General features: G+C 39.5%; 2 protein-coding genes and 1 long non-coding RNA gene across 10 annotated transcripts in view; 2 read left to right on the top strand and 1 right to left on the bottom strand.

Annotated features, from left to right (window-relative positions):
• Window positions 1-321: 321 nt before the first annotated feature.
• Window positions 322-19977, bottom strand: LOC119732704. The gene is made up of 3 exons (XR_005271583.1): window positions 19965-19977; window positions 7517-7519; window positions 322-352 (listed from the first exon to the last, which is right to left on the bottom strand). It is a non-coding gene; the product is annotated as an uncharacterized LOC119732704 (long non-coding RNA).
• On the top strand, window positions 808-3061 carry LOC119732702 (tRNA methyltransferase 10 homolog C-like). Its single transcript, XM_038206351.1, has 2 exons — window positions 808-947; window positions 1244-3061. Exon 2 carries the CDS (start codon window positions 1284-1286, stop codon window positions 2805-2807), a length of 1524 nt encoding a protein of 507 aa, XP_038062279.1. The 5' UTR covers window positions 808-947; window positions 1244-1283; the 3' UTR covers window positions 2808-3061.
• Window positions 4502-21931, top strand: part of LOC119732701 (protein bicaudal D homolog 2-like) — a 35543-nt gene continuing 18113 nt past the window's right edge. For 7 of the 8 annotated variants that reach the window (XR_005271582.1, XM_038206348.1, XM_038206347.1 and 4 more), the window contains exons 1-3: window positions 4502-4831; window positions 13050-13391; window positions 14709-16493. Coding sequence is in view for 7 of the 8 variants with exons in the window: in XM_038206348.1 (XP_038062276.1) it covers window positions 4616-4831; window positions 13050-13391; window positions 14709-16493 (2343 nt within the window). In the remaining variant the exon portion in view is untranslated. Of the gene's footprint in view, window positions 4832-13049; window positions 13392-14708; window positions 18094-21931 lie in introns of those variants that run through there. The other variant, XM_038206346.1, reaches the window with a different exon arrangement.

The following is a 21931-nucleotide window of genomic DNA, read 5'->3' on the forward strand; positions in this document are numbered from 1 at the left end:
GACCCCACCTACCATCCCCACCACAACCCCCTTAAATTAATGGTTGTTAGTCCTCCTGCCTTTTGAAATTGCAGATTAGCATGTTGTCGCCATTTTCTTTGTATACCTTGAATTCCATGCTAAAATGTCAGAGTGCACAAAATGCCCCAAATGCCCCCAATTAAAAATAACTCATGATTTTACTCCCATTTTTTCCCCATTAAAAGTATCTTCATTAAAAATTGTTGTGATGGCATTGCAAGGTTTTGGGGCATCTTCCCTGATAGCGCAGAGTTAAAAATTGTGAATACATCTTAAACTTTAAAAATACATGTATTTCAATTTTTTTATGCAACTTACATGTTACTCTAGACTGAGTCAAATGAAAATGTTCATTCAGTAAATAAGCCCAACCAATATAAATTTCAGACCCCAAAATGTTCAAATTTTATTTCATGTTGGTACTGTGAACTTGTCCGTTATACTGCCAGTTGTGTCATTTGTTGAGTTAAATTATAAACAACCATAGAGAAATAAACCATTTTGTGTAACTTGAAGTTTGAATGAACATTGCTTTCTGTATTTTTGTATAGACTGGGGGGGGGGGCTATAAACTTTCTATTTATGTTTATATGTTTATATGTACATAAACTTTGAAGGAGAAAGCATTCAAAATATAGAAAAGAAAAAAAACCAACGTTTTGATGAAATTGGTAAACAAAATTCCAAGGTATAACTCGCTGTTTTATGGGGGAACGGCAGCGTACCACGGCAGCCAAGCCGATGTACACCGTTATTTGTGGAGCACTCCCTCTATTGACAAACTTCACAACGCTGCAGCGCGCTGGTACTCGGCAGTAATCTTGTTTGAACGTTCGGATGTGCATGATAATGGTACCCGTGTTTGCTTCAGTGAAAAACACGTGCACAACATAAACATGCGTACAGCTAGTCGGTATTAATAAAGGGTAACTATTTTCTCTTAAAGTCTGATTACTCTTCTTATAGGCGTATAATATTAAGATTTTTTAAACAGAAATTACGACTGACTTTTTTGGGGATATTTGTCATAACTAAAAACTTTAAAGTAATGCCTCTACTTTCTTGGAATTGTGCAGTCACAAAAGTGCTGGGGCATGGGGGGGGGGGGGGGGGGGACGGGGGGGGGTATGAGGATGGATTGGATACCGATTGCCATTTGACATAGTTCACAATATCCTTGTATGTGTGCCAATATTTATCATGTGTCTTTTATTTCATACAGGAATAGGATTGCTCAAGTGCAAAGATCGTCCAAATCAAAGATGTTCCCATGGTTACGGAGCTGCAGATATCTTGCCGGGCCACGATGTTTATCTTCTGCTGGCAAGGGCATCGACAGGAACTTAACAAAGCAGTTAAACTTATGTCATCGGAATTTCCTACATTCTCCGTCCCTGCAAAAGTCACATACAGGAAATGTTCCATATTTAGCGAAGCAACATCTGCATAGGAGTACAACGCTTGTGTGTAAATGCAGCACTGTAAGTCATTCAGAGCCAGATGATGGCATGAGATCAGAAGAAGAAAAAAGTAGGGAGGATGGTGAGACGAAGATGGAAGGTGGCGGAACTGATGAACCAGCTCGTGTCACGGCAGCAAGGTTGGAACTTGAGGTGATGCGGAGCGCAGGATCTAACGTTCCAGAATACATCAACGAATTTGACTTGGACTATTTCAGCACTCTCAACTCCAAGAAGTCCCGCAAACGGTTCCTGGCGTTCCTCTTCAAGAAGGAGATGCTGCGGTTGAAGGATCGGGAGAAGCGGAGACTGGCAAGAGAAGAGAGGGAATCAGAAGAGCCCAAGGTGGAGGAAGACCTGGACGCGCCGATGAAGAACAGACTCTTCTTGCAGCTCCAGCCGCAGAGCGTGCTTCAGTTTGACAACTGGCACCTTGCCGCGGGGATGAAGTTTGGTCCCAAGTTGGTCTACGATTTCAGCTACGAGGAGCACATGAGGCGGCCAGAGCTCATCAGCATGGTACAGCAGCTGATGCATGGGGTCGGTGCCAACAAGCTGGCTAGGGACCCCTTTGATGTCCACTGGGCGGGTCTACAAGCGGCCAGCGGGACCATGCGGGAGATGAGGAGGATGCTCGGGGAGCATCTTGGCTCTGTCATGGTCAACGTCACCGACCGGCAAGTCCAGGATGCCTTCCCTGTTGAGGACATAGTGTACCTCACCGCCGACTCTCCCAACATCATGAGATCCTACAATCCCAACAAAGTCTACGTCATTGGTGCCTTGGTGGACAGTCACCGGATCCTGCGGGGCGTGTCCTTTGCCAAAGCCAAGCGACTCAACTTGAACCACGCCCGCCTCCCGTTGGACCTGTTCCTCAAGTGGAGCTCGGGAGGCAAGAATCTGACCCTGGACCAAATGATGCAGATCTTGATAGAGCTCAACACCTCTGGAGATTGGGTAAAAGCTCTCAACCACGTCCCAACGCGGAAACACATGGGACTAAAGTCGGAACGACCGGCGGAACAACTTAATCCCGATAGTCAAGAAAGGAGAACATTCAAGAAATCTCCGCCGCAACAAGAGGCTAGGTTCTCTTCTAGTAGAGCCAAGAATTCTCGCAGTTGGCCAACACTGGATGAACCGACCTTCAACCGGTCCAAGAGTGTAAACAGCGCCACCGTGAGGCAGAGAGTGAGACAGATCATTGACGAGGAGGAAGATCCAGCTAATGAGACAATATTCAGCTCCGCTGGAGGGTATGGGTCTAGAAAGACAACTACGCCCAAATCCAATCCAAGCGATAAACAGTGGTTTGAAGATTAAATACTGAAACGAAGGAAATAAGATTGGAAGCAATGACATCAGTTTATACAACACCTGAATGAAACCCCGTCATCTGATTGGTGGGTCATTGACCACATGTCATTGAATTAATTATTTGTCCCAACCCACAGCCCAGTCGCACTGCAAAAAAGGAAGTTCTAGTCCATGGTACATGTATAGAAGTTCCATCGCACGGTCACACTACTGGAGGCTCTGATCAATCAGATGACGGAGATTTATTCAGGTGTTGTACATGTATGCAACAAATAATGAATGTTTCACATTCGTGCAATTGTGAGAATATTTTCATTCATTGAAAGATGGAATGTTCCTTTCAACTCCGCTTTGCCTCGTTGAATGGAACATTCAATCTTTCAACTCATGAAAATATTCTCACCATTGAACTCATAAACATTCATTATCTGTATACTAGCCAATTCACAACTAATCCAGTCTCAAGTCACAAGCTATCCAAATGAAGCCTGACAAAGACAATGCTTTGTTTTTGCTCATTCGCTGTTACTTGTGATTAGATTTCTGATTGACATGTGACTTGACAAGTGACTTGTCAGGTGACTAAGTCTCTGAATATTGGTTTACTATTAACTGCATGCATCTGGTCACCCAAGTCAACCCATATTCACACACAATGGAGTTTTTAAACTATTTTTGTTTAGGTGGGAGAACATGGACTATTTTCTTTGCAATTATTGTGTCATTCAAAAGAAACACTTCAGGCAGAAGATGCAGGTGGGAAGGTGAATAAATAAGAATCATTGTCACAGGGCACATCTCGGTGGCAGATCAACTGGGGAGGGGGGAGGTGTAGGGTCTTAACCACCACCATCCCTTGGGGGAAAAATTGGAAAATCATGCAGAAAAAAAACAGCAAATGCCTGCTAACCCACCCTCAGCAGCTCAACCCCCCCCCCCACCTCTTGGCAACTCGACCCCTCTTGATCCTCCTCTACAGCTTTGCAGCATGTGTGTATTCCTCATCAGTTTCAAGATGGTTATAGAATCAATGGTCTCTTTTATATGCCATATCTTTTATATGATTTGTATGAAATTCAAGTATGAATTAAGAAGTCATTTCATAAATGATTGTATTAATAAAATGATTATGTTCATCAAGTCTATAGAGCAAACATCTGTATTGCAGTTGCTTAAATGCAGTGTATCGTTTAAAGTTGTACGGTCTGCATTTTAGCAAATCTGGCTTTTTTTCTCCAGACATATGTTTAATTGTTTTTTTGTATCTCCTTTTTTTGTGTGGCTTTTTATGCGGCTTGCTTGTGTACCCAAAAAGATCCACCAAGCAAGACTGGTTCCAGTCCCCACGTCATCGATTCTGACAGGAGGCGGGGCACCAGTCAAAAGTGAACAACTTTTGTATTGTTTGAAATAGCAATTTAAACAAATCTGGGTTTTTTTCATAGTGAAACTCAAAAATAGTATGGACACTGGACAGTTCATCTTTAAAGCTTTAGAAAATAAACAAGGAGATATTAAATGCAATAAAATGAAAGGAAGTTGCAAACTTTTTTGTTTTAAATAAATTGTCTTCCAAAGACTGGAAAAAAGACGTGCCAAGCATCACAAGAGGGCGCCCAAAACGTCGCACAATTTGTTTGACAGAAATCGATGACAGCAAATAGCCGTCGGTAAAATACCGGAAAAATGGAAAAATGAGAAAATGCAAGAAATTAAACATGGCGACTCGCGGCTAGGCCGGTTGGCAATTTTTGGGGATCGTCATCGGTCCAGAATTTCTCTTCAGTTGTCTTTGTTGTTAATTTAACTCCAAAATGTCGGACTCCGACGAATGTTCGGAGACTATCGATGAACTCCGGGTGGAAATTGAGCGTCTAAAGGACGAATTAAACCTCGCGAGTCGGGAGAAAATCCAAGCGGCCGAATATGGCTTGGTCGTGTTGGAGGAGAAACAGGCGTTGAAACAGCAGTTCGAGGAACTTGAAGTGCTGTATGACACCAGCAAGACGGAACTTCAGCTGGCAAAAGAGGTGACGTAAACCGATTGGTTACATTCATTTTTTTTTGTAGGGGAATTTCCCTTATTTTCATGAGATTTCATCTAACTCCCAAAAGAGCAAATGCAAAACAAACATCAATCATGTAAATTCATTCATCATGTTCATGAATTTTTAAAAAAGCGTTTACTTTTAGTTCTCTTGAACTTGGATATTTAGCCCACCACAGTCTTGCCCATTTTACCATGGAGGAAGGAATAGACATATATCATAGAAGAATGACTTACATATTGAAACATAAACATTGTATTATGTTTTATATATTAAAATGAGTTTGATTTTACTTTTTAAAGAGGTATAAATTAAACACGATCAATAATTTCTGACTTTTTTACAAAGATTTAAAAACATCATGATTCATGATGTACACTCATCACGACACTGACTGAATTGTGTACCCCCTTTCTTTCAACAGTTCAAATAAAATTATGTTCAAACTTTACTTATTTATGGAAAGTATTTTGATGTTTCACATCACAGTCTTTCTACTCTTACATAATTTGTTGAGGAGAACAACCTGCCATACATTTATATGTATGCTCTGTAGTTATCATTTTACAAATGTAGCTATTTCCTTTGGTTCATTTTTTGGCGATTGTGTAGATTTACGGGCCCCTCTTTAAGTATTTTCGATCAAATTTAGAGTCGACGGTCTTTTTTCATCATTCAAAAATGACTTTTTCAACCTAAAGCAGCTTCTCTCAATTCTAATGACACATATTTGTAATGTTGAACAGTTTCTTGGGGTAGAAATTACAATATTTTTTTTAATGCGGATTACGGTTGGTGTCGTGCGATTCAGTGTGCCTTGCGCATTCACGGTATATCGTGGTGATTGCCATCTTTATTGTTGTTGATTATTGTCATTGGGAAAGATATCCATATTACGAAGTTCACTAATTTTCCTCTGTATTGACTAACAAGCCCCCAAGATAGCAATTTCATGTCATCAAAGTCAATTTGAGCAGTGAGAAAATACAAGCATTTTCTTAGAAAACACTTGTTAGAATTTTTCAGTCCAATAAAGTTTGTACACAGGGTGTTGAGTGAACTTCGTATATGGAAATCTTTCCCAGCTAGTTTGGTATTAAAAAATAAAGTCAAATAAATTAAAACTAAAAGTGGATTTTGTTCTCTCATAGGGAACTGGGCCCAAAACCTTAGATTGTCAAATTTTTAACAGCCATGACAGCGATTTTGTTTCATAACACTAACAGTTTTTTTTTAATCATTCTAAGTTTAACGCGCATACACAATATTTTATTATCAAGATTCGACAATTTTTACTTCGGGATACACTTGGTGGAAAGAATGTTGCAACCGGATGCCACTTTATTCTTCACATATATCATCTCAATGAAGGTCCTTCATTGCAAAAATGATAAGGCCCAAAAAAAAAAAGTTCTGCTTCTGGTTTCCCTACCTACCCTATTCTGACAGCCCCTACCCTATTTTTTTTATGGAAAAAATGAGGGAAAACCCCCAAACCATCAATTTTTACTCTTTACTCTTGATTACACCTCCATATGATCGTACACAAAAACAATTGGCAAAAAAAATGTCCCTACCTACCTACCTTATTTTCAAATGCCATGTAATCGGAAGCGGAACATTTTTTTTGGGGGGGGGGGGGCCTAAGACATGAATCTGGGACTGAGAGACATTTCCAATTTTGTTAAGAAATACTTAGAAAATTTTCTTGACTCTCCATAGACTTTGTACACAATCGCCGAAGTGGCGTTAGGCCCAGACTGATTTGCAATGTTCTTTCCAACTTGGCAAATAAATCCACACTAGTCTACGACTAAGTTATTAATAAGGGACGTGGTATTTGTGTCCTGCAAATTTTCGTGCAGTCAAAAGACGATGGCAAGTTCTATTCACACAAACGTTACAGCATTCAGGATGCCTTTTAAATAAAAGGCACTTTACTGTTCAACCTTATTTTGAAATTTTTTCCTTTAAACAAGAACATTTCTTCAATTATGTTCGTACCCGTTATGACTTTGGAAACTTATTACAGCGAATTGTTTATTCCAAAAGGAAAATTGCCAAATCCTGTTGTCCACATGCGCAGTTGGAATACTGAACTGGATTGATTGTCATGATTTGACCAGAAAAATTGTCCTGGAATTTAGTCTGTTAGTAGGGGCTAGTGAATTCACCTACCCAAGTTTAAAAAAAAAAAAGTGAAATAATTTACCACAAAACAAGATTGAAATGTGAATGAAAAATAGATAAATAACTTTACATAATATTAATAATTTTACAAGACAATAATTAATCACTTTAATATCTTTTACTGATCATGAAATGAGGTTAAAGTTGTTAATTTCTCTTAGCCTGTATTTTTTGTGACCACCACATTAATAAAATACTAGCTCACTAGCCCAGTAATGGCAGTATCATGCTTGTGGGTGAGAAAGCCTCACACATTGCTAATTGCATTGGGAGTCCCTTATGAAGCAGCGTTGACAGCAGCATACAAAGACTACAGTCCTATATTTAAAGATAATGTATTGTAAATGCTGCTGCGATTAGTAAAACGAAAGGGGCAAATAAAGATGCTGATCAATTGCATGGGGTGGGGAAGTTCAAAAGAGTTGGATCAGTAGCATGCATACACATTTTGTTCTGGTGCACATGTGTGATGTACACTATCTAAATTCATTTTGTAATTTGATGTCAGCTTTGCTTCAGAGAATTAAAATAATATCCTGCTTCCTTTTTTGAAATGCAGTGTTTGTTTGTCGGTCTGCAAAGGATATTGAGTTTCCAGATTATGACTACCATTTAGCTAGCCCCATAAATGTGGCCAATTTACTGGACTACCTCCGTAAACATAGGCCACACATCCACATATACAAAAACGTGTTGCACTTTGCCAAATTTTGATTTTCACATTAGGCTTAGTTTGTAGGGTTTTTTTTTGCTTTAGAAGCATACTCGCCCTAATCAGAAAGTGCTGCCTTTTTCAGATGTCCAATTTTTGTGAAATTTCATGTTGAAATTTTGATACGCAAACATGTGCAAATGAATCTGGAAATGTCACAAAAAATAGACATCTGAAAAAGGCAGCACTTTCTGATTAGCCTATAAAGAGGGTGAGTATGCTTCTAAAGCAAAGAAACCCTACAAACTAAGCCTAAATGTGAAAATCAAAATTTGGCAAAGTGCGACACGTTTTTGTACATGTACAGTATGATGTGTGGCCTATGTTTACGGAGGTAGTCCAGTAAATAGGTCACATTTATGGGGCTAAGCAATACCCTGCTTTAATCTGTACATTTGCACGAATCGTGAGATTTATACCAGATTTCTTGCAGTGTGTATAATTTTGTACAATCAATTAGGTTACAGTGACAGATGTCCTCGTGTCCATCTACATGTACATGTACATGTACATGTTTCACAGTTCACCAGGGGGTCTGTGCTCAAGTGTATTTGAATAGTGTGGCATACAATAGGATGACCATAGGCCTAATGTAGCAGTGGTATGTGGGCAGATGGGTTAATGCACCTTACACTGTACACTGTTCTATTTGGTCATATGAATATTCACAGAAGTGCTTTTGTTATTTGTGAATGAGTCATTACATAGAAGTATGCATAATTCCCTGTACATGTGTGCAATGCATTGTACATTGTATGCTGGTATGGGGTAATGTGTGAGGTTTCACTCCAGGCATTCAATATACTGGTATTGCATGTCACCCTAAGACTTGCTGTACTGGTACATGTACATGCATGTTCATCGAGGCTGAAGAAACAAATAATGTCTTCTTTGTAAATTTATGTCGGTAGATAGATAATGATTTGTAGTGTAATTCCGCATCATGCATGTCATGTGTAAGGATTTACACATGTACAGCACACGTACGGTACTCACGATATCTACATAGCTCCAAAATCCTTTCAAATTACGCTAAATGACCAAAAAATGGCATTCTTAGACATCAGTTTTTATAGGCTGAAAGGTCAATAGTAAAAAATATGTATACAGTATATTTAATTTCTTAACAAGGCAAAATTACTTGCGAAATAAATTTGAAAGAGTTTGTGTTATACGAAATGTGAAAATCTAAGAATCAGTCTTTCTGGATTCTGTTTCGTTCAGCAGAGCCAATATCTGACAGCGAAATAAAAAAAAAAACCTTAGAAAAATATTTGCACTAGTCACCGATACATGCTCTACTTGCTGTCATGCGAATACACATTAATCACACAATACACTGCCGGGTACCGTACATGTTGTTGACCATTTACAATCACTGCATAATAAATGCTTGAGTGAATATGAAGAGTGGACAAAAGTTCATTCATGCAGATCTTTTCTCTGTCATACATCATGTACACAAGAACATTAAGGGCATGGCTGGAATTTTTACGTTTTTAACTTGAACACTTGATACAGTTTTCAAGTCTTTGCATTATCTGAAATATACACAAACCCAAGAATTCACAAAGGACACAATTTGTCCACACAAGCAAGAGGCAAACATACCGGTACATGTAATTCTCAATTTCAAACAGTTCAATTGCCCCCCCCCCCCAACATAAAATCTCAGCTTCACTTTTTATTATGGTAACAATTTGGCACAGTATCACTAATTTAATTAACTTACATTCATTCGTAAAAGTTACAGATTCATATTTATAAATATAAATAAATTGATTGAAATTTGACACTGCAAAAATTAATGGTCTGTACACAATTCACATGGACTCACTGGTCAACAAACACCCATGGTCATTAGTGGTCGCACTGCAGGCTGACCATATTTATTAATAACCTGTGCATATGAAGTGACCGCTATACATGTATGTATTGATTGTTGTATTCACACTGCACGGCTATCGATTTCATGTCCAGTATATTTGCGTAACCAGCCTTTGTTTGCAACGACGTTGTTTGTAATGATGTTTGAATTAATTTTTTAATATATTTTCTAACCTTTTTTGCAATCATGTAATGAACACACTGTACAGACACATTGGAGGGAGAGAAAGCTGTTGGAAACACCAATATCAGGGCAGTTCTAGAGCAAAAGCTTGACGCTAAAACTGGGGAACAAAAGTTGTGCACATGCAGTTTTAAGTTTTTCTTCCTACAAAATGTCCATGGGAAAAAAATGGTGCAGACCGTGCAGGGAAAGTAGTCCGAGTATCACCCGTTATCCACGGAACCAAGTCTCCTGTATAACGTCTGATATGTCAAGACATGCAGATTTATGCGATTCGTGCCTCAGTCAATCGGAGTTGACTTTATTAAATCGTGAGGTAATTTCATTCCCAAATCAGGACTAAACTTGTGATTGGTGGATTCGAATGCAGTGTTTTGTAATACAACAGCCGGGTGTGAATGGCGTAACATAATACAGAGCGCATGACCACAGCCTTTGTTGTGTCTAGGGAATTTTTTTTTTATCCATGTCTATGACGCGACAACGGTGAAAGACCGAAGACCCGATATAGAAAGCGCCCGCTGATTGGTAAAAATCTAGAGGTCAAGATGCGGTTGTCTTGCATAATTAATCAGCGAATCTGCTGACTACAGGGAAAGGGGCAGTGTTGGCAATTTTGTTCCTCTAAATGTAGCATTAACATTTTACCAGAAAACGGCAACTGCCATGATTCTGCAGTGCCCCATAAGTATGCTATGATGATTGTGTTACATGTGAATGAATTCATACATGTGTGAAATGTAACACCCTCCTGCAGATGGTCAGAGCATACTGACCGGAACGTCGAGTTTTTACCGCTGGTTCTTTTCAGAACCATTCTCTTAGTTTGGAAATTATTCGCACATGGTGTTTCTGCAAACCTTTCATTATTTAGTATCTCCACCGATGCAAAGCCTCAAATCTTATTTACCTCCAAGAGTGATTTACAACAGCAAACTACCTACAGTACCTAACAAATAACAAAATCATTTCGAAGTCATCTTTAAAGATTGATATTCGACTGGCAACTTAAAAAAAATCAGAGGTAAGGCCAAAAAAAAAAATAAGTCGGTCTCTGGTCAGCGCGCGCGTCGATTTTAATCATGCGCATCGATCTTTTTTTTCTCCAAAATGTTCCGCGGTAGCTCCAACAGCGCCCTCTATTTCTGCACCTCCTCAATTTTTTTTTACCAAAGAGCACCAAGGAATGGGAAATCGCACCAAGGCAAATGATCGAAAGCACCAAGACAAATTATGGAGGACACCAATGTACATGAGGACACCAAAAAAGCAAAAATAGTGCCCCACCTTGTCTGTACAATCCAAGCTTGAAGAAAGAAGAAAAAAGCAACAAAAAAAAAAGCCGCGTGGCCGCGTCAATTCCGGAACTTTGGTCTGACCAGAGACCAAATATTTTTTTTTTGGCCTAACAGGGACAGGAAAATGTCACATTTTAGGATCCTACATGTTCTTACATGTACCCCCGTGTACTAAGATACCCGGTACATTGTACATTATAATGTTCAGAATATGTGAACTAATTCTCTGCGACATGTACATTTGTATATATTTCTACGTGTTTCTGAAGTTGAAGCGAAAACCATCCCATCCAGAAGTCATCTGAGGAAGACACGTCCTCTTCCCCCCTGGCCATGCTGGCCAGTCTAGATATGAGTCATCCCCGTTAACCTTTCATTTCACCTTCCCACGTTTCACACAGTGATCCTATTTATACACTGTCTGTAATTTCCTTTGCTAGGGGATATAGAGGGAGAGAGCTATCTCTCTGACAGAAGCACGTGGGAGGGATTGATATTAGTTACAGGCTATTTAATGCATTTAATGAATGTTCTCTTGGATAAAACGGATACTAGGTAATCATGTGTACATGTATGTAAATTATGTGTACATGATGTATGTACTCGCATATGTACCTGTACATGTACATCCATGCATGTACATGTACGTTTGTTTATGGAGTAAATTGAGGATTTTCTTTTGTTCCTCTTCCCTTTTCCTTTGTTTGTACTTTAACTTTTTTGCAACAGCTCTCATTGGTTTTGTACACGTTTTCTAATCGAGGTCGTCCTCGATTTGGTTCCCGTCCTCGATTCACCGATGATGTTGCACATGTGCGTCCTTGAGTTACACAATAAGCAAACGCATCGGTTCACATGTGTACATCAATTCAACATGTACGGTACCTCCATGCACATGCACACCATGTACATGTGTACATGTACATGTAAAATACACATGCTATACACGTTTGTACAGAGGATGAAATTAAATATGTACAGTCAGACATCGGACATTTTGACAGTTTACATGTATCGGTATGTGTCTGGAAAAAAGGGGAAGTGCATGATAAATTTGTTAAAAACAAGTGAACCTGTATCTTAAACTGACAACCAGTTTTTCTTGGCAGATCTAGGTTTTTCGTATTTCCTAATCATTTGTTTGGAATATAATAATCATACTGCTATGTATACTAGTAGACAGCTGATGTAAATGTGTAGAACCCTCCTATGGAAACATGCATTGTCAGCCTGGTTATAACTTGGGTCAATATTGGTCAAGACCCCCATTGGTTTGTACACAGTAGGCCAGGAGGTGAGGAAGAACATTTTGACCATTGGTGACCTCTTAAGCAAGAGGAGGGTCCCCCCTAGGGCACAGATAAAAAAAAACGTACAATAGCAGAAGATCATAAAAATACAAGTGGCAATTCATTTCATGTAGATATTTTGTACATTTTTAACCTGTGTACACATTTACACAAGTAAACATGTTTATGGCTATTTTTTTATAAACTTGAATTCTTTAATATATATTTTTTTACCTTGATTTTTGTGTTCCTACGTAATCCTTTTAAGATTTCATGAATTCCTTTTAAGTTTTGTGGATGTAACAGAAACTTGTGTAAATGGGTTAAAATTTGACCTGATTGAAAAAAAGTCATTCTTTCTCTAAAGTTAACTTGCTGTTGTTAATATTTTAAAGCCAAATCCTTTCAAAATATATTTATATACAGTCGAGTCTCATTATAACAAACTCATTCGGACCTAGCCATATTGTTTGTTATATCAGAATTTTGTATTATTAAGAGGAACATCAGTCCCATTCATTGTGCACATAAATGCACAGTCGGGACTAAGGCTTTATGTTTGTTATAACCAGAATTTTGTATTAACAGAGTTTGTACTAACGAGAGTCGACTGTATTTTTTTACTCCCTTGTCACCACAGGCGTTGGATCAGCACCAACTCCACCAGAAGAAGCACACCATCCAGGAAGTCCATCGGGAAGAGAACCTCCTCAAGGAGACGGCCACGCGAGAAGCTGACCTCGTTGAGCGCATCACGGAGCTAGAGTCCGAGACCAAGAACTACCGTCAGGAGCTGACCCACACCAAGATTGAGAATGAGAGGCTGCACGCCCGGCACGTAGAGCTGGTGGTCCAGAATGAGAAGCTGGACGCACTCCGGAAGACGCTCAAGGATGAGGCCCGGGACATCAAGTTCCGGGAGACCAGGCTCCTGCAGGACTACAGCGAGCTGGAAGAGGAGAATATCGCTATGCAAAAGCAGGTAAGGAGATTATAAAACAGGGAAAAGAAAAAAGTCCAAAGAATTGGAGCTTGGTGTTAAATTCTTCCAACATGATCAAGTCTTTTTGTCCACCAATAATGGTCTTTCTCTCTCGTTGGCAAAATCAACAACTCTTGGTTTGGCTATATTCTGTCCCAGTAAATTAAAGGTCATAGTTTCCCATGCAAGACGATTACTCTTTCTTAACCCTCCTGCTGTTTGAACAGTCACAGACAGTTAAAAAAAAACCTGATCCTCTTCCCCCGCCATGCCTTTTACACAGGCTAGTCAATAATAGTCAGATTCTATTCAAAGCAAGTGCTCTATAATAGTCAGATTCTATTCAAAGCAAGTGCTCTATAATAGTCAGATTCTATTCAAAGCAAGTGCTCTATAATAGTCAGATTATATTCAAAGCAAGTGCTCTATAATAGTCAGATTATATTCAAAGCAAGTGCTCTATAATAGTCAGATTATATTCAAAGCAAGTGCTCTATAATAGTCAGATTATATTCAAAGCAAGTGCTCTATAATAGTCAGATTATATTTAAAGCAAGTGCTCTATAATAGTCAGATTATATTCAAAGCAAGTGCTCTATAATAGTCAGATTATATTCAAAGCAAGTGCTCTATAATAGTCAGATTATATTCAAAGCAAGTGCTCTATAATAGTCAGATTATATTCAAAGCAAGTGCTCTATAATAGTCAGATTATATTCAAAGCAAGTGCTCTATAATAGTCAGATTATATTTAAAGCAAGTGCTCTATAATAGTCAGATTATATTTAAAGCAAGTGTTCTATAATAGTCAGATTATATTCAAAGCAAGTGCTCTATAATAGTCAGATTATATTTAAAGCAAGTGCTCTATAATAGTCAGATTATATTTAAAGCAAGTGCTCTGATTAGTCAAATTCAGTTATCAGACAAAATCAGGCAGGAAGTAGGCATAGTTGGCTTATCAATCATCTGCAGTCAAAGCAAAGCTGTATCAAGTTTCATGAGTAGTCACAGCCAGTCAATCCTGCTTTACGTAGGCTGGGAGCTCTGAACTGTTGAAAACAGTCACTTGATTGATTTCGACTGAAAGGACAGCTTGGTACAGAATGTATGTTTGCATAGGAGGGTTGTGAAACCTGGCACTTATTATGTTTAAGTCTGCTGCTAAATCATTTTCAGGACAAATAATTGTTTATTGTTGATACCATAAAGAACAGACCAAAGCTTACCTTATTCATTCTCCACTATTCCAAATTTGGATTGTGGCTTGCCGAAACACTTTTATTCTGAGATTGTCACAATGGATCTGTTTTGCAGATGTCAATGTTGAAGTCGTCAGTGGTTGAGTACGAAGCCATGAAGCACGAGAACCGTCGTCTGACTGAGGAGACTCAGTATCTGAACACACACATTGAGGACCTGATCCGTCTCAGAGAGATTGCCGACAAGCAGATCGAGGAGACACTCCAAGCCCTGGAAGCCGAGCGGGAACAGAAGCACTACCTCAAGAAGCAGCTGGATCAGGCCATGATCATGGAGATGGAAGCCTTCAACAATGACCTCATGAACAGCTCGGGACTCTTAGCTGATGACGACGACTCAGACACGGAGTCTCAGTCGCCAGATCATCCCATCCTGCGCAGGATGGAGTACGAATTCCAGTCCGCCAATGGCACAAACGGCCTGCACCAACCTGGCCAGTCAGCATGCACAGGGTCCGATCTCTTCAGCGAAATGCAGTTCACGGAGGTCCAGAAACTGGAGGAACAGCTGGCCCAGCTCCAGACCGAGAAAACTCAACTCTCACAAAATCTAGAACAGACCATGGGGGCCCTGAATTGCCTCCCGGATGATCTGAATATCTCTGGGACAGACAGTGAAGGGGAGCCACTGCCTGAAGATTTGAACATCCACCATCGCAAGCTGCTGAATCTCATACGGCTTGTGAAGCACCACGAGAAGAAGTACGCCTCAGCGATGTCTCAAATTGCGGCCTTGAGTGCTAAAGTGGACAGTCAACAAGACAAACTGAATGAGGAGAGCAAGAAGGTAGACCTGCAATCAGAGGTAGATCTCATGAATGACAGGAACAGGCATCAAGAGATGACCATCCGGAGTCTACAGTCGCAGATGAGGCAGATGAACGACTTCATTGTGGAATCACAGGGTCACTTAAATTGTACACAGGATGAACTGATCAATGTCAGTGAGGACTTGGCCCAACTTTACCACCATGTGTGTGTGGTGAACGGCGAGACACCCAACCGAGTCATCCTAGACCACCTCAAGGCAACAAGGCAGAGCAGAAGGGAGAGCTTCCGGGCAGAAATTGCCAGCAGGTTGAAAGAGGTGTCGTTTGATTCGGATGCAAGCAGAGAGAAATTGAACGCTGGTGACACTGATGGGAACATTAGCACGGATGAGAGCTCCTCGCCCGCTTCTAGTGTCAAATCATCCACCCCCATCTCGAGCCCAGCCAGGCGGATAGATGCCTCCCCAAGAAAGGTTAGCAGTGACCCCATCACTTGCAACAATCTGTTGACTACGATTCGGGATCAGATCAAGTATCTAAAACGGTCTGTGGAGCATGCCGTTGAAATGTCGCGGCAGCGCAGCAACGAGACCGCTGGATCGACCGAACATGAAGACTTGCGCGAAGAGGTCATGAAACACAAAGCCCTCCTGGCCACCAAACGAGAACAGGTTGTGACGCTCAGGACTGTCCTCAAGGCCAATAAGACAACGGCCGAGGTTGCGCTCGCCAACCTCAAGAGCAAATACGAGAACGAGAAGATCATCATCGCCGAGACGATGATCAAATTGAGGAATGAACTGAAGGCTCTCAAGGAGGACGCAGCCACGTTCGCGAGCCTCCGCGCCATGTTTGCCACGAGGTGCGACGAGTACGTGACCCAGCTGGATGAGATGCAGCGGCAGATATCCAGCGCCGAGGAAGAGAAGAAGACGCTGAACTCCCTGCTCCGCATGGCCATCCAGCAGAAGCTGGCCCTCACCCAACGCCTGGAGGATCTGGAATGTCACACAGAGCTCCAGCAGATCCACCCTCGCAAGCCGGCTCCCAGGCGCCACAAACCCTCCAAAGTAAGCGAACCAGTCTACCTGCAGGGCTATGGCCCACCTTTTGGGCTGTTTCCAATGCCGTTAGCACCCCGATTTCCTCAGCAAGTTGTCTTTCCCCGACCTCCTCACCCTGGGCCCTCTCATTCCCCACACCCCCCTCTCCCTCCCTCTACCCCTCCTCTACTCCCTGGCATGATGCCACATCCACACCTTCCTCATTTCCATCACACTGGTCCCCGCTAGTTTTAAAAAGAACTTCTTACTTTCCGTTCAGTCAATCTATTCCTTCCAAGTTCCAGTCTCTCATAAAGTTTAATTTTGCCACTCTTTAAAAAAAAACACTCCTAATAGATCACCTTAACCACTAGCCTAACAACGTTTCCAAATGCTCAGGAAACACTAATATCCTGTTCAACTGGATGGGAAAGAAAAACTAGAATTATATCTTGCTACAAAGGTTTTGAAAGAGTTACCATGAAACTCAAACATCTGACGTGAATCTTCCCACATCTGATTGTATTGAGCTTGAATATGACTAAGTCAAAAACATGTGACAACCCACTGAGGAAACACTAAGAAAATAGAAGAAAATCAAAAACCACCAAAAAGGCTGTTGTAAATGTATTTGTGCATGGAATCCAGAATTCCTCCCTGACCAGAACCCCACAATGACATATCGTCGGTATTTATGTTGCATTTATTATGCCGTGTTGATTCTAACACCTGACGAAGTCAAGGCTAGGTCGGCCAATTCAATTCAAACAAACAGTAGCAAGTTTGACAATTCATTCAGCACAACCTACTAACCCTAACCAACAATACCTGTAGTATAGTACGCACTGACGTTGTATTATATGATGCTACTTTGAATGCATTCCTTTCTCATAATACTAGGGTGCGTTGCACTTACAAAAAAATGTACTCAATGCAAAATTTGCCAGATGTTCAAAACAAAACTATTTTGCAAACATTGGCAAGGTTTGTGTGAGTGGAACGCATCCTTGATTTTCCTTTCCGTCTGGTTGCATGTATGGCATTGCTAACCTATATTTTGTAAACTTTGGTTTATTTTATGTGGTATTTGTACTAACATTGCATGGCAAATGAAGATTATTCAACGCATGTTAGAATCTGTGTGGCATTTTAATTTTGCATATGACCAGATAGTGCCAGAACTAGTATAAGATGTCAGGCTTTTCATCCAGAATCCAAGCTTCTGTGTTTTTGGGGGGAATTGGAGAAGACCATACACTTCTAATTATCTTAACCAGAGCATTAGTGAATCTTGCAATGTAATAGTTTTCTACAAACCCTACATGTAGGACGTTAGGGTAAAAAATAATATCCATATATTCTAAAATTGTTGCTAACCCTGTGCATACTTGCACACTATGAAAAATAATATCAAATGCCATTTAGAAATGTTCATGTGCAGATGAACATGTGCAGTACTTAGGTAAATGTACAGTACCGTAGGAGTGTCGAGGACCATTTAAAAAAAAATTGTGTACACAATGTTCCTCAAGTTTACATAACAGTAGAACTTGTTCACAAAGTACAAAGTCCTTCGTACAGTACATGTACACGTACATGTACATGTGTAGGCCCTTCATGTACATGTGTATGTACATGTACATGTACATGTACATACGTACATGTATTTGTATATGTACATGTACTTTTAGGAGTCATCATGTAGGGTACATGTACATACATGTAGTACATGTACATGTACATGTACGTAAATATGGTAAATGTATAGTGTGCATGTACCTGTACGTGTACCCTACGTGACTGTGTTGTGAGAGACAAGCAGTTGTGACAGAAACAAATAGGGCAGCTTATCTTTACGAAACCAAATAAATCTCAATTTCACACATGTACTTGCCACCACAAACCAAACAATTTAGTTTAGACTTTCGTTGAATTTATAAATACAGTATGTTCTGAATGTGAATCTGAAACTTGTGTGGTGTTCTCATATAAAAGAGTTCATGGACGTATCACATTTTATACAGTACGTTGGTAAGTTAGGCATGCCATAACTGTCGCCTTTCTTGGCATATATTTAACAAGACCATTCTTATATTACAATATTATTTTACAGTTACACCTACATGTATGTGGAATGATTTTTTTATAGGAGTGAAACCATAGTAAGGATGGGGTTGCAGATGTCAAGTTGTAGAATGAGGCTGTACAGTGCCTTACACATGATAAAGAAAAGGATGATGTGTTACTTTTTAGGCCCAAAGTCCACTTGTCCATTGTCTGTCTCAAGTGTGCAATGACCATGAAATTATGTACATGTACATGTACTTCACACTTCATATAGTCATTACATGTGTAGTGTGTGTTTGTGTAATTTCTTATTTTTTTTCCATAAATTATTATGTATTGCTTTCAATATAAAATACGGACACCTGGATTTTGGGCACAATGGCATATATGTACATGATGTATGATTGAAGCTTCATCAAGCTGGGAATTGAATGGAAGAATTACTGGATAGGATTTGTATGAAATACATGTACAATAACATAATATAAATGGCATTACATATATGTACAAAGGCTATTTTTATGAGGGGGTGTTGGTCAAATCACCAAGGGGAATTTTTATCTCAAGTGGTACCCTCCACCAGATATATACATGAAAGGTTATATTTGAACTTGGCATAGCGTCACTGGTCATTGTGAACTTGTGCAGAAATGTGTTGAGATGAACTTGTGCAGAAATGTGTTGAGATAAAACCCTGCATGAAACCATACCACGTACGTGTACCATGTTGTGTTGTCCCAACCAGTGTTTGGAATGCGCTAAGCCATTTTGGGAATAATTGGCAATAACGTGACTGATGCTGAGAATTGCTGACTTTATTCGCATAAAAGAGTGCGCAAAATAACTCTGTGCAGCCTGCTGTTCCAATTGCTGTAGTGAGCTAAAAAAAAAAAAAAGTTCCTGTTCTTTTAAAATGTCTAGGATTGGAATTAAACATTTAGAAAACAGAGAAAACAATTCGCTGGCTAAATTGAGCAGTAAACGGTAGAGTTGAAATGAACCGCGACTTTGCCATTGCCAACTTGAGACATTCAATCAATTAAATGAAAAATAAATTGCGACAATTCAAATTGACATACATGTAGCTCTGGCATCTTGCCAAATACTGTAAACCTTCCCCATTTTGTTTAGAGTACAGAATTTGTGGCTCCATGTTTGTTGTTTCATTTTCCACTTTTATACTTTGGTGCACATTAAGTTCATATTAAACACCACCGGGAACAAATCGGATGAGTCAACAAATCCCTGAAATCTTGCAGCAGCCAATCAAATCGCCTGTTGCATAATTTGTCAAAAGCCTTGTCTTAAAATGCAATTTGTTGGCTGCAGCTTTACAATGTAGGTCAAATCATAAGCATGAAAGATGTTGCATGCATTCCCTATCCCTAGCCCAACATAGGTAAATTTATAAAGATAATTTTGGTAGGTTACAAGATTTGAGACACAAGTACCAGTTTAGTCTGTAGGTTCAACTCTAGTGTATTGTAGCATCTGTAGTTTTCTGTACCTTGATACAAAGCAATATTTAAATGTACACCAAGCAAAAATGTACATGTATTTATTAGGCAAAAAAAAATAGTTCTGCTTCCGGTTTCCCTACCTACCCTATTCTGACGGCCCCTACCCTAATTTTTTTATGGGAAAAATGAGGGAAAAAACACCCCAAACCATCGATTTCTACCTTTTACCCTTGACTACATACAGACCCCTCCATATGATTGTACACACACAAAAATTGGCAAAAAAAAAAAAAAAAAAATTCCCTACCTACCAGGTACCTACCTTTTTGAATGCCATGAAATCGGAAGCAGAACCTTTTTTTTTTGGCCTTAGCCAATATATTTTTGGACAGGCATAAATATATTAACCCCAATAACCCTGAATCAATCGAAATCCTGACCAGGATTTGAAGTATTTAGATTGATTGGAACAGCACATCCCGTGCAGTACATGTACTTGGCAAGGGGATTGATGCTCCAGTTATTTTGTTGGGAGGAGGTACATGTAGTGGTGGGAGAAATCAGAGATTTCAAAATCCGGTTATCCGAATTGTTTCAAACTGAATAACGGTTATCCAATTTCATCAGAATTTCCCATTCAGCTTTCAGTCATGCCAACGAAAAGTGGCAATGCAATGCTGTATGCAATGCCCTCCCAATGATTGGGTATAGTTTGCAGGATCCAATGACCACTGGGCCTTTACAAAAAAACTCCAGAGCTGTCTTGAAAAAAATGGGTGGGAACTCTCTGATCAGTCAAATGGGCAGGCTATTCGTGAACCAAGAAGACCACTAGCAAGTGAATTCAGTTACAATCAGAGACCATGGAGCAAATTTGGGCATGTTCTAGTTGTTTTCTTTAGCCTGTGTCACAAAAATGGATGGCTCATTTTTTTAAGGTTGGTTAAGAATATCTGGTTTCCAATATCAAAACTGAAAAGTCGGATTTAAACCGAATTTTAAAAAATCTGGATTTGAGTCCCACCACTAGGAGGAGGGGGATGGTTGTTTGTTTAAATTATCTCAAAATGTCTTTACATATCAAGTGCACCGTACATTTTTGGAAGTTGGATTTTTGGCAGATTTAGGACGGTTTTTAGCTCTTTGATTAAGGAAGTGCACAAATGCCCCAATGACGTTGGTCAAGCAGAAGCAGTACATAAAGATATTAGTAAATTTAGCATTGGACCTAGGATTGAACATGTACACGTATGTACAGTACATGTATGCACAGTACATGTACATGTGTAGGCCAGGCACTGTATGTACTCAGTTACAATTGGACACATGTACACATATGTTCATTTATTTAGCGTAATGTTAATTGTGAATTGTGAATGACAAAGCAATACTGAGAATTACTTGTGTACAAGCAAATAAAAAAAACTTAGTTAATTGGAAATTTGTTCCGTAATTAAGATTTTAAGCTGCAAGCTAATAATTAAAAAAAATTTAAAAAAAAAGTCCACGTGATCACATAGTGGATTCTATTTTAAATGCTAAACAGTCTTGCTTTGAAAATAAACATGTTTGTTTTCTTACTCCTTTTTGAGAGATGGATCACCAATTTTAGTCGCAAATCTCAATGCGACTTCATTGAAGAAAAAAGTAGCACTGAAGAGAAGTGTTCATTTTTAAAGGCCCAGTAATTTTTAATTTTCACACTAAGGCTAATGTATTTAGTCATTTTTAAGTATGGGATAGTGCATTATAATTATTTACAAATTATAAGACCAAATATTGATTTAAAGGGAATGTACAACATTTGCTTTTGCTGCAGTTTTCAGAAATAAATGAATTTGGAGGATTAGTATGTTATAGCAAATATTGTTCAACTGACTTGTTTCACGTTTTGGGCTTGTAGATGCTGGAAAAACCAAGAAAACCAATCATGTTCTT

This window comes from Patiria miniata, unplaced genomic scaffold, assembly GCF_015706575.1.
Source record: "Patiria miniata isolate m_02_andy unplaced genomic scaffold, ASM1570657v1 HiC_scaffold_24, whole genome shotgun sequence".
Classification (NCBI taxonomy): Eukaryota; Metazoa; Echinodermata; class Asteroidea; order Valvatida; family Asterinidae; genus Patiria; species Patiria miniata.

Bases quoted from the DNA above. Each gene is read 5' to 3' on its own strand.
- LOC119732702 (XM_038206351.1), top strand. From the start codon at position 1,284: ATGTTCCCATGGTTACGGAGCTGCAGATATCTTGCCGGGCCACGATGT.